We start from the raw sequence: 13,795 nt of genomic DNA, 5'->3' as shown, positions 1-13,795 counted from the left end.
TCGATATCATCAGTACTACTCTTGGGACTGCACTTTTTTTTTCAGTCTTTTCATTCCTTAAATAAGCCATCCAATTTGTTCCAATTCCTCTTTGTAATTTCACTTTGCTGAAGTTGAAATCCATCAAGTATTTTCCAGCTGTCGCTCACTTATATCAAAACCTTAAAACTGGGCAAGTTAATCTTGTATTTTCCCTGCTTCCTGCAACCAGCAGACTTTTAAAATTCAACCTTCATTTTCTTGCAATAGAAAAAATGCTCAAGGGCACTGTGTACTCCCACTCTGACCAGTGGCAATCAATCTTGACAGTGTAATTAAATTTAATTCTGCTTTAGTGCATATGATGTGTGCTGAGCAATATTTGTTTGTGAATCAAGTACGTGAAATATAATTTGGCTTTGAGATGACATCTCTAAGTTATTCTAGTCATATTTGACTTTCTGTTCACTCACCTGATTTAATTATCATCAAAACTTTGAATCATCCTTTTCATTTCTATATGTGTTCTTACATTTAAGGTAATGTTGATTTTAATTTTTAACGGTCTTGAAAAAGTATGAATTAAATCTTAGAAAGTAAAATTCAGAACTAAGTAATACACTTGACATTTCTCCACAGAAACATGCTTCATGTTTATGCTGTTCAAGGAGCTGATCATTTTTATTTCTCAATTTATGCATCTACATTGTAAGGGTTTTTGTTTGTGTGTCACTCATGGTGCAGAATCATGTCGTGTCTTCAGTGGAGTCTGAGGTTGAGCCTCTATCACTTGATTAATTTGTAGTCCAGTTGTCTTCCCTACCCTCCTTATACTTCATTCCTAATTTATGGTCTCTGACTAGATAAAACCTCAATTTCTTACTGGACTTATTCTATGTTGTACCCATTGCTCTCAACTGTCCCTGCTGTGTTCAACTAACACTGCCTTATTGATCCTCATTCCCAACTTTCTGATGAGAAGGCTTGTGCGTTTCTTGAATTATTTAAAAAATTATATTAAGTTCCTGTCAGGGTATTCTATTCCCTGCGACACAAAAGATCTAAAGCCGCGAGGGATGTCTGTGCAGGAAGTGTTGGGAATAAAATCTGCATATGCTTACAAGAAGTTTTCATCACTTATCTGGGATTGAGTATAGAGTCCAGACTCTTACTTCAGCTGAGATCATTGGAGACTTGGGATCATAGAATCTTAGAGATGTACAGCATGGAAACAGACCCTTTGGCCCAACCTGCCCATGCCGACCAGATATCCCAACCCAATCTAGTTCCACTTGCCAGCACCCAACCCATACCCCTCCAAACCCTTCCTATTCATATACCCATCCAAATGCCTCTTAAATGTTGCAATTATACCAGCCTCCACCACTTCCTCTGGCAGCTCATTCCATACACGTACCACCCTCTGTTTGAAAACGTTGCCCCTTAGATCCCTTTTATATCTTTCCTCTCTCACCCTAAACCTATGCTCTCTAGTTCTGGACTCCCTGACCCCAGGGAAAAGAGTTTGTCTATTTATCCTAGCCATGCCCCTCATGATTTTGTAAACCTCTATAAGGTCACCCCTCAGCCTCTGATGCTCCAGGGAAAACAGCCCCAGCCTGTTCAGCCTCTCCCCATAGCTCAAATCCTCCAACCCTGGCAACATCCTTGTAAATCTTTTCTGAACCCTTTCAAGTTTCACAACGTTTTTCTGACAGGAAGGAGACCAGAATTGCACGCAATGTTCCAACAATGGTAAAAACAATGACTGCAGATGCTGGAAACCAGAGTCTAGATTAGAGTGGTGCTGGAAAAGCACAGAGGTTCAGGCAGCATCTGAGGAGTAGGAAAATCGACATTTTGGGTAAAAGCCCTTCATCAGGAATACAGACTCTATTCCAACAATGGCCTAGCCAATGTCCTGTACAGCCAAGACATGACGTCCCTTTTAGATCTGGTCTATCCTTTTCCATCACTATTTTAAATCTAATGGAATTATTGTCGCTTGCCCCAAAGTGCTCTCCCACTGGCACCTCAGTTACCTGCCCTGCCTTATTTCCCAAGAGTAGGTCAGGTTTTTCACCTTCTCTAGAAGGTACATCCACATACTGAATCAGAAAATTAGGAGAAAGTGAGGACTGCAGATGCTGGAGATCAGAGCTGAAAAATGTGTTGTTGGAAAAGCGCAGCAGGTCAGGCAGCGTCAAAGGAGCAGGAGAATCGACGTTTCAGGCATACGCCCTTCCTCAGGAAGAAGGGCTTATGCCCGAAACGTCGATTCTCCGGCTCCTTTGATGCTGCCTGACCTGCTGCGCTTTTCCAGCAACACGTTTTTCAGCTCTGAATCAGAAAATTGTCTTGTATGCACTTAACAAATTCCTCTCCATCTACACCCTTAACACTATGGCAGTCCCAATCTATGTTTGGAAAGAAAAAAATCCTCTACCATAACCACGCAATTATTCTTGCAGATAGCTAGATCAGCTTACAAGTTTGTTTCTCAATTTCCCCTCTGACTATTAGGGGGTCTATAATACAGTCCCAATAAGGTGATCATCTCTGTCTTATTTCTCAGTTCCACCCAAATAATTTCCCTGGATGTATTTCCAGGAATGTCCTCCCTTAGCACAGCTGTAATGCTATCCCTCATCAATAATGCCACTCTTACTCTTCTCTTGCCTCCCTTTCTATCCTTCCTGTAGAATTTGTATCCTGGAACATTTAGCTGCCAGTCCTGCCCATCCCTGAGCCATGTTTCTGTAATTGCTATGATATCACAGCCCAATGTTCCTAACCATGCCCTGAGTTCATCTGCCTTCCCTGTTAGGCCTCTTACATTGGAATAAATGCAGTTTAATTTATTAGTCCTACCTTGACCCTGCTCACCCTGAATGTTTGACTTGCTTGTGTTCTCAACTGTACCAGTCTCCGATCTGTTTCCTCACTTTCTCCCTAGGTTCTCTCTTCCCACCCCCCCCCCCCTCCCCCACCACCACCACCACCACCACAAACTCCCCCCACCTTTACTAGTTTAAATCTTCCCAAGCAGCTGAAACAAATCTCCCTGCCAGTATATTAGTCCCCTTCCAATTTAGGTGCAAACCGTCCTTCTTGTACAGGTTACTTCTACCCCAAAAGCGATTCCATTGGTCCAAAAATGTGAATCCTTCTCCCATACAGCAGCTCCTCAGCCATACATTCATCTGCTCTGTCCTCCTCTTCCCACTCTCACTAGCTCGCAGCACCAGGAGTAATCCAGATATTACTACTCTTGAGGACCTCCTTTTTAAATTCCTGCCTGACTCTCTGTAATCTCCCTTCAGAATCTCAACCCTTTCCCTTCCTATGTCGTTGGTTCCCATGTGGTCAATGACCTCTTGCTGACCTTTCTCCCCCTTGAGGTCATTCTGCACCCTGTCTGACACATCCTTCATACTGGCACCAGAGAAGCAACACACCTTTCTGATTTTTCATTGCTGGCCACAGAAAGGACTGTCTGTACCTCTGACTAGAGAATCCCCTAACACAATTGATCTCTTGGAACCCAATGTACCCCTCGTTGTATTAGCCAGTCTCAATACCAGAAACTTGGCTGTTCGTGCTATGTTCCCTTGAGAATCCATTACCCCCCCCCCTCATTTTCAAAAACGGCATACTTGTTTGAAATTTGTATAGCCACAGAAGGCTCCTGCACTAATTGCCTACCTCTCTTACCTTTCCTGGAGTTACCCCATCTTTGTGACTGTATCTGAGACTTTACCCCCTTCCTCTAACTGCCATCCATCACATACTGTTGCTGTTGCAAATTCCTCATTGTTTCTAACTGTCTCTCCAACTGATCCATTTGATCTGATCAGATTCGCAACCAACAGCATTTATTGCAGATATAATACACAGTAACCCTTAAATGCCTTGACTGCATTTTTATCTCTAGTCGAAAAAAAACAATTTAGCCTTATTTGGGAAATAGTCAAGTTGGAAATGCTTTCGAAATAAAAAAAATCTGGAAACAAAATTCCTATTGCAACTCATTTCAGTGTTAGAAATCTGTTCTGGAACTTTGTTCCTTGATTGAAGTTCACATTGCCATTTTCACTTTCTATTTTTGTGTTCTATGTGTATAAAATTCCTTTTAAGTTAAAATTCATCAGTGAAATAACCTAACAAAGGTGCTACTTATGAACCTTTTGCATCTTAATCAGAAATGTCTGTTTTTAACTTGTTCAGCAACTGCAGATTTGTTAGTAGCATGTGGGTGTGTTAATGGTAAATGAGTATAAATGCTGAAATTATTTTGAGCTTTTTAGCAAAGGCTGCAGTATTGTCATTTAATGTGAATTTCTTTTTATTCTTTCAAGGAATATATTCTGTATTGGTTGCATTAATGGCTGGAAAGGCAGAAGTGAGGTATAATCCAGGTATCGTAAAGCCCCCCGATATTGCAGACTTAATAAAGGAACTGGGCTTTGGAGCCTCTGTACTGGAGGACTATGATGGATCAGATGGTCAGTTGGAACTTGTTGTGAGTATACAGTTCACATATCACTGAATTGTTCACTACTTCAAGGGAAAGAATTCTAACCAATATAGTTACAGCAACACTTGCTTATTTTTATGCTGTTTTCTTTTTGCAAGAAATACTTCGGCCTTCCTTATTATCTGCTGTATCTGCACACTAGTTTTCTGCGATTCATGGATGAGGACACCCAGAATCATTAGGCCCATTCATCTAATCTATCCATGTCTTTTTGTAAATTTCTTAGTTATTCCACTGCAACTTTTTTTGTTGTCTTTTGCAAATTTAGCCATAGCACTTTCCGTCCCTACATTGAAGTCATTAATATAGCTAGTAAATAGTTGGGCCTGAGGACCAAACCCTGTAGCACCCCATTAGTTATGTCTTGCAACCAGAAAAAGACCCATTTATCCTAACTCTCTGCTTTCTGTTGGTTAGCCTGTCCTCTGGCCAAGCTAATAAACTATGACTTGTGGTCTTAGCTTGTGTATCAACCTTTTTTTGCGACACCTTATCTTGACTGTTCTGGTCTATTCAAGATGGTGACTGTTTTCACTGTGAAGTACACATAACAATAAAATCATTCATTCTTTCAGTGGCAATTTCTAGAAGATTGTTAGTTGGGTGTTCGGTAACGGTAATGCTTCTGAATGTCAAGGATTGATGATTAGATTCTGTTTTGTTGGAGATGGTCAATAACTTTTGTTTGTCTGCCCTTGAAGTCTGTCAGTGTCCTCTTCATAGTTCACAGTACTTACAAATTGTGCCTTTTGTGAATTTTCAACTTGTGCCTGGCCCATTAAGTATGATCATTAATATAAATCAAGCAAAGCAGAGATCCTCATACAAACCATTGGGTAATGCATAGTATATCTTCCATTAGTGTGAAAAACAACTGTTTTATATCACTTAGCAAACAATGCTGTCAATGTACATTTTACTCCTTGAGGCTTTCAAGTAAATGGCAACATTTCAAGAAGTGTCTTTCAGAAATCTGTGTGCAGTACATGATGTCAACAGCATCACCCTTCTCAACCCTCTTTGCTATCTCAACAAAACATTTCTGTCATGCTCTTTAACTTTTACCTAGGTGAGAGGAATGACTTGTGCCTCATGTGTTCATAATATTGAGTCAACACTTATGAAAACCAAAGGTATACTTTATACATCAGTGGCGCTTGCAACCAATAAAGCTCACATCAGATTTGATAAAGAGTGCATTGGCCCTCGTGATGTCATCAAATGCATTGAGGTGAGTTTGAATGATTTTAATCTTTTCTGTTATTAACTGAAAATTTGCAGACCCTTTATACATTTACTACTGTAACATCTTATGTTTCTTCAGAATGCTCTGTCTATTTCTGCATGTACCACCCCTGATATTGCCTGAGAACAGTATCACGATAATTATATTTGACTTGATTGCTACTGGACAGACCTACCTGGCTCAAGTATATTTTTGATGCCTGATAAACATAATAATAAATAGAAACTTAGTGTGTTTTTGATTATATTTGTAGATCCATATTATGGATATCTTGAATATTGAAAGCCTTTGCCACTGTAACTGCAGTGTGTGCTCTCTACAGGAAGCGCTGCAGCAACTCAGTTTATTCAACAGCATCGTTGCACTCCAAGCACAGTAGATAAATACAGGCAGTGTAGGCTCTGAGTTCCTCAATTTTTTATGTCATCCTAAAATGAATATTTGTTACTATTCATTCATCATTTATTGAGTTGAGATCTTGAAACACACTATCTGAAAACAATGGAGAAGTGTAGTCAACACATTGCAAGTCCCTCCATATTTTTCATAAAAACTCAAATAGAAGTTGGAGTCGTATAACTGAAAAGCCAGGAGAGTTTTGCAACTTGGAAATCAATAGTTTTAATTATTGTGCTTTACAAAATGCCGCATAATCTTTTGGAGACTGTAGAAGGGAAGATTTGAGACTGACTGGCAGAAGGAGTCTTTAGAGTCGAGGAGATTCTGCCTGACAACAGCCCTTTGGTTAAGCTGAAGACTTAAAATGCTGCAAGTGCCAGCAGCAGCACAGTAGAAGAAACACCCAGAGCTTTGTCTCTCGCTTGTGCTCATGCTGTCTCACTCACACTGCCTCTGTCTCGCCCTCTGGGTGTTGTCTGCCCACTGAGTGTTATCCACCTTCTGGCTCTGGCTCTGACCTTGGTTCTCTGGTGCTAGCATTTGCTATCACTCTTTGACTTTTTATCTCACTTTCTGGTTTGCTTGCGCTCTTGCTCTTGCTCTCTCGCTATCTATAGTGTGTGTGTTAAACAGTTTGTCTTTTATGTGGCTTAATTGTGATTGTGTTTGAAATTGGGGTTTTGAAAGGGTATAGTTTGAGTTTCACAAGCTAGAAATATTATATTTCCCTGGTTTTGTTAAAGTTAAGTGTGTTACAATAAATAGTTATTTACATCTGTTACCATACAACCTGATGTGAATTACTCTTGTCCTGAGGAGCTGTCTGGCAGACAAATTGATTATTTTGATCATCTCATTGGGATTTTATATACTTGTATGTTTTGTGATGGTTTGAGGAAGAGTTAGGTAAGATTAGTGGTGCACTGTTCCCATCTAAGTCATGACAACATGCACTGCAACGCTTCAAGAAGGATGCCCACCATTAACTACTTGAGCACAATTGGAGATCACCAATAAATGCTCCCTAATGGTATGCATTATAATTCTTTACACAGTTGCCTACTGTACAATTGGTGCTAAATTGTTGTGTTGAACCAGTGAAAAGTGTAAATATTAAAGGAGTCCTGAATCTTATTTTTTTTAATAGGATTTGGGCTTTGAAGCGTCCTTAGTCAAAAGAGATCGTTCTGCTAGCCACTTGGATCATAGAGAAGAAATCAGACGGTAAATTCCATTTCCACATTTGAAGTTGATCTCCACATTAAGCTGAAGGATGTAGAACGTTTTATCACACAAAATAGGAGCAGAAGTAGACCCTTCGGCCTTGTGAGCCTGCTTTGTCATTCAATAAGATAATTGGTTCAACTCCACCCTCACTGTCTTCAAAGTGTCTCACCCCACAGACAAAATAAGTTCTTCTCATCTCTATCCTGTAAAGATAGCAGTGTGCTCTAATTCTGAAGTGAATCACAAGAGGAAACATCCTTTTTACATCCACTTTGTCAAGACCACTCAGGATCATATGCATTTCAAGTCATTCCTGACTCTACTAAGCACCAATGGAAATAACTCCAGCCAGTCTCTCCTCATAAGTCAACCTATTTATTCCAGGTATCATTCTCGTAAACATCCTCTGAAAAGTCTCCAGTCCATTTATATCTTGTTTGAATCAGGAAACCAAAAGTGCACTCTGTATTGGAGATGTGGTCTCACCCTCACCAATACCATATATAACTGAGACAATACATCCTTACTGTTTCATTCAATTCTATAGTAATACTTGTAAGAAGGATAACATCCCATTAATCTTCTAGACTATCTGATATATCTGCAGACTAATGCTTCATGACTCATGCACTAGAAGACACAAAGTTCCATAGTGGTTCTCTATTTAAGTAATACTCTTTGTTCTTCTTCCTGTCCAAGTGAACAAATTTATGTTTTTCTCATATTATACTCCACCTGCAAATTATTCAACTTAACTATATACATCTGCAAACTTTTGTCGTCTTCGCAACATAGTTCCCTCCCTGTTTTGGTGTCATCTATGGGTTTAGCTCCCCATATCAAAGTCATTGATGTAAATTGCAAAATGTTAAGGCCTCAGCACAGACCTGTATAGCACTGCACTCAGTTCATCAGCTTGTAGGAGAAGCTCTCTGATGATTTGAAAGAGTTTAAAGTTTCATTATCCACTGAAGCGTAGGGAGAGTTGTTTGGGAGTTAATTTTCGTTGTGAGAAGCAAACTTTGTGAACAGTTGTGGATCTGCATTCGAAAGAGTTTGGTAAGTATAGAATAGAATCATGAGGAAAATAATGTATAATTAATGGAGGATGTTATTTTGAGAACAGCATTGGATAGAGGCCAAAACCTTGCACAATTAATGAGTTAATGGAAACAAAATCAGAGGATAAACAATAAACTACCTGACAGTAGCGTAACTGGAGTGAAAAGTAGCTGTCTATCTCTGTAAAAACAAAAAAGGGTGGAAAAACTTGAGTATCTGTGGCAATTACATGTTTGTAGAAGTTGTAGATCTGATTCAGTGATTTTTAAATCAATACTGGAACATAGTACTTGTGTGAAAGATGACATGGCTTTAACTGGGAATGAAGTCTTGCCTGTTTTTCAAAGTAATGACTGTAGGCACTTGTTCATTTTTTGAAGAAAGTGATGGAAGCACTTCCTTTGTGGCAGGTGGTCAGGAGAGAGATTTCCTGCTGAAATTATAAGAGAAAAGTTTGTCCTATTTTCGGCTATAAACTTTACATAGATTGTATAAAGGGGGGGATATCTGTGCTACAATATCTTTCCACTCTCACTTCGGCTCTTAATCACAACAACAGTTGTGTGTAGTTATACCATATTCGATGCTGCAAACTGTATGTTAGTTCCTTTTTACACTTACGAGCAAGGGAGAGGCATGAACTGTCTCCTTTTTGGTTGGTCGCAACAAAGGTTAAGTTTCTTTTAGCATGAGGCTATGCCTTTCTCCAGTTAAAATATAGTTAACACTTGTTTATACTGCGAGCAAGGACAATGCAGGTTTCTTGAATGTGTAAAAGAGCAATTTAAATATCTACTAACCTCAACAAAAATAACACTTATCAAACATATGGCCTTAATTCAGTAATTGTGCCCTCTCACTACCATGTAAACTGCTAGAAAGTTAAAAGAGGATTATGTCCAGTAGAAAGAAAGATAAACTGACATGCAGTCTATATCCTTTGAGTGTCCTTGAGGCCTAGAGTTTTAACATGAAGACCATAGTTAAGCAAGTTGGTTTCTTGGAGATTATCAGCAGTTAGGTATTAAGATTAACTTTTGGAGTTCTTGGTTTTTCTCCTGCTTCTTTGCAGCAAGTGCAGTCAAGCGAGGTGCTTTCCTTTTAAGAGGCAGAGAACTTCTTGGTCTGTGTTCAGTTCTGCATTCTTGATTCCATCATCATTGGTCTGCCAAAACTAGCTCTTTGTAAAAGGGTTGATTATTGCAGGTGAGGTTTTATCTCCAATATGTAAATATTCTTGTAATAGCATAAATCAAATAGAATATGACTATCTCTTCACACATCCCATTGAGCAGGTCTGGCTGATTTTAATACCCTTAGCAAATATATTGATATCAGCTCTGGCTATCTTTGATCGAAGCCACACTTGTTTCATGAATCTTTGTCAATTTGTGTAGGTCAGGTTATCCTTGTGGCAATTTCAAATTAGTATTTTGGTTTGTTTCAAAAATAATACCTGAGAGACCTAGGTATTAAATTGTCTGATGGGACTAAAAGACCAATGGTGCATATCTTTATATCATTGTGACAACATACTAGGAAGCCTTCTGACCATCAAAAATAAGAATTGTCTCTGCGGTACTGGATTGAAACCAGCCCAGTTTATTGGAAACATTTCTGCATGGCTTTGCTACAAAATTAAAAGGACAAGATCATCCAATTCTGTACTGTTAATTTTTGGGTTTTTTTTATGTCCGCTTTTATTCTGGCTGGTTAAGTTCTGGTAGTAAACAAAATACTTCTATTGTGATTTGTTTTTGTCAGATGGAGGAGATCCTTCTTCGTCAGTTTATTTTTTTGCATTCCTGTGATGATCATGATGATTTACATGATATTTGTAGACCATGCATTCTACAAAAGCCATCAGAATAGCTCGACACCTGATGAGCTTGAAAAACACCATGCCTCAATGTTTCTGGAACGACAGCTCCTTCCAGGGCTTTCCATTATGAATTTGCTGTCCTTCATACTCTGTGTTCCAGTTCAGGTATGTTTTTGTCTGATTTGGATATGCTGAAATTAATTTTTATTCTGTTTCTGGATACTCAAACACAATAAGTGACCATAAAGTTGAAATCCTGTTATGAAATTGTGATTCTAACATTAGCCGTTTTTCAATTAACGCATACTTTTGTCAATTTTTGTTGCTTGTCCGTGTTCTGATTCTCTGTTTTGAAGTAGTTGATTCATTTCTGATTTGTGGTTCCATTCTCCACTGGTCGTTGTTCATATGTATGCCTGGGTACTGAGCGTGATTAATTTGTTAGACCAACACAGTAAAGACTAAAACATGAAAAAGGAAAATGTTAGAAATCCTCACCAAGTCAAACAGTGTCTATCGAGAGAGTGGGATGGAGTTCATGTTTCTGATCAATGACCTTTCATCAAATCTGGAAAAAGTTAGGTTATTTTTAAGTAAGTATAGTGGTGGGAGAGGTAGTAAAACAAAAAAGAAATTCTGCTATAGGGTGGAATGTAGGAGTGATTAAATGACAAAACTAATGTTGCAAGACAAAGCAGTGTTATGATCCCAGTTATGCGAATACTGGATAAACTGGTTCTTTATGATCTGGTTTGATAAACCTTTAATCTTTTAAATTGAGGCAATAAGTAGCAGGATTCAAGGATTGAGTTGAAACACCACAATGTTTTGTACAGTCTAAGAAACCGTGACCTATAGGTACACTGAACAAACCAGATAATGATTCTAAACTAGCATTTGATATAGAACACAGACTGAACTCCTTTTTAATATTATGAATTAATATGAGGTAAACACACAATCTCTTTAAACACCTAGACCGCAGTTTAATGGCCCATGTAGTCCAGGCAGATTCATGACAGAGAGTTACCAAATCTCACTTAACATTCCATCTCCTTGTAAAGTTTCAGATTTGGACTTTCTTCAAAGTCTCTGTCCAGCTCTGACTGCCTTGGTAATTAAATCTCTTCTCCCAAGACTTAGTGTCCCAAACGCCTGAGATTGTTTCCAACTATATAATGACCAACTCAGTTTTGGCTTTTATTGAGCAGCTTGCCTCTCCTAAACTGGCACTGAATTTCCCTAAACTTCAGTCTTCTCTGGTCCATAATTACTGCTTGTGGGCTTCTATCACCCTGCTCTCTCAGCTGCCCTGAACTATCAATGACTCCCAGGGATTTTTTTTAACCCTAATGTTTTTACATGGCACAGAAACTTCACTTTTGGGGGAATTTCTTACAATCTGTAGTCTGCCAACTGTAGCACTTGAACTACCGGATGCTGCGTCTTTACTTCAGCGCTCTCATAGCCAAAAACTCGAGACAACATGAAGCTAGTGAATCTTCCTAACCTCAACCCAAGACATGGTGCACAGGCCGATCTGATCTATCCTTAAATCGACTTTTATGTTTAATTTATCTATAATTGCTTCTTTAATTCACTGAATGTGTTTAATGGTGGCTCAGTGGTTAGCACTGCTGCCTCACACTGCCAAGGACCCAGGTTCGATTCCAGCTATGGGCGACTGTCTGTGTGGAGTTTGTACATTCTCCCCATGTCTGCGTGGGTTTCCTCCCACAGTCCAAAGACGTGCAGGTTAGATGAATTGGCCATTCTAAATTGCCCATAGAGTTAGGTGCATTAGTCAGAGCGAAATGGGTCGCGGTGGGTTACTCTTCGGAGGGTCGGTGTGGACTTGTTGGGCCAAAGGGCCTGTCTCTACACTGGAGGGGAATCTAATCTAATCTAAACTAATTTAGCTTCAACTCTCAAATCAATCTCTCAAATCTACTGCAAGTATTGTGGATACTATTTGTCATTATTTTAGCAAGCCCACATGTTGTTTCTCATCCTACTTTTCGAGCTGTTAACCTCTTAAAGCTACATAATACCGATCTTTGTAGTGTAATAGCCTTCCATGTCCTGCATTGCATTTATGCCATTTTCTCCAGTGAAGTTTTAATCCTACAGCTAAAAAGTCATATGTTAAAATTTATCAACTGGATGTTCACAACAGCAGACAACAATCACACAATAAAAGAAATGAAGGAGGTGTAAATACAATTAGCCAATCCATTACCAGCATCTGCTACACAAAATGGGGATAAATGTTAAAAATTCTCTAATTCAATATTGAGTCTGGAAGTTTGTAGTAGTTTGAGCCTGTTATGTCCTAAAAACTAAAAATGCATTGTCTCTGATGACATCTATGGTTATAGAAACTGCTGTTTTAAAGTGGATGGCTTCTCCTCACTTTGGCTGATTTTTTTTTTGTTTTGCATTACCTCCTTTCCACCAGATCCATGGATGCTGAATCTTGATCTAGATCCCATATCATTGTTTAAATTTATATTTACAGCTCTGCGCAAATTCAAAATTAAACATGGACTTTTCGATGCCATATTTAAGTTGTTCCTTATGACAGCATAACACCAGTCAGAGAACCATCAAAGAGCACTGCAGATGTTATTGTTTTAAAGAAATGAGGAAGAATAGTGAATTTTTTTTAAGCATTTACATATGATAAGTAATCTGCCTATGCAGCTGTGCATTTCTACCTACTGATACTAAGTACTGGGTGAGGCAATGGAATTTCTTAAGCCACCCATAGGGAGAGGGGATAAGTTGTGTTTTTGTGCTGTTAACCATGCCCTTTGGCATCATTCTTACCTCTGAATTAGATGGTTGTGGGTTAAAGTTCACTGAAGGAGATCAAAGGAAGCTTGTGACAGAGACCAAAGGCCCAATTCTGCAAAAAATGATTAGAACCATAAAAATTGTGCGGAATGAGGTGATAAAGTTTCAGCTGATAAAAGAATTGGTTGTTTATCTACAGGAAGATATTAATGGAGATGTCATCTCGGCAGAACTCTGGAGGATTGTGAATTATTATTTTTGGGAAAGGTAGCAAGACAGGAGAATACACAATAAATGATAGGATACTGGGAAGTAAGCAGAACAGTAGGATCTTCAAGTGCATGTTAACAGATGCCTGGAAGTGGCTAGACAGATCAACAAGGTGGTGAAGGAAACATGCAGAATATTTGTCTTTATTAGCTAGGACACACAATGCAACAACTTGGAGGTTATGTTAAAAATACTAAAAGTATTAAGACTAGGTGCTCGTGTTCTGTGTGTAGTTCTGGTCACTCCACTATCTCAAAGGTGTGATTGTACTGGAGAGGGTACAGAGAAGATGTTTTTTGAGCTTAAGAATTTTAATCATTAAAAAAATAATTGGACAAGCTAGGCTAAATGAGTGAGTAAGAACATGGCAGATGGTGTACAACATGGAGAAGTGTGAAGTATTCAACTTTGGCAGGAGAAATAAAACTGCAACATATTTTGTCAATGGTGAAAGTCT

At 38.9% G+C, this 13,795-nt stretch overlaps 1 protein-coding gene across 2 annotated transcripts in view; it reads left to right on the top strand.

The window, feature by feature from the left end:
* Window positions 1–13,795, top strand: part of LOC132820401 (copper-transporting ATPase 1-like) — a 100,591-nt gene that overhangs the window by 55,774 nt on the left and 31,022 nt on the right. For both annotated transcript variants that reach the window (XM_060832493.1, XM_060832492.1), the window contains exons 6-9: window positions 4,338–4,501; window positions 5,586–5,747; window positions 7,309–7,385; window positions 10,215–10,437. In XM_060832493.1, coding sequence (XP_060688476.1) covers window positions 4,338–4,501; window positions 5,586–5,747; window positions 7,309–7,385; window positions 10,215–10,437 — 626 coding nt within the window. The remainder of the gene's footprint in view (window positions 1–4,337; window positions 4,502–5,585; window positions 5,748–7,308; window positions 7,386–10,214; window positions 10,438–13,795) is intronic.

The sequence above is a fragment of the Hemiscyllium ocellatum genome, chromosome 11, assembly GCF_020745735.1.
Source record: "Hemiscyllium ocellatum isolate sHemOce1 chromosome 11, sHemOce1.pat.X.cur, whole genome shotgun sequence".
Taxonomy (NCBI): domain Eukaryota; kingdom Metazoa; phylum Chordata; class Chondrichthyes; order Orectolobiformes; family Hemiscylliidae; genus Hemiscyllium; species Hemiscyllium ocellatum.
This window is presented reverse-complemented; position numbering and strand designations above follow the sequence as displayed.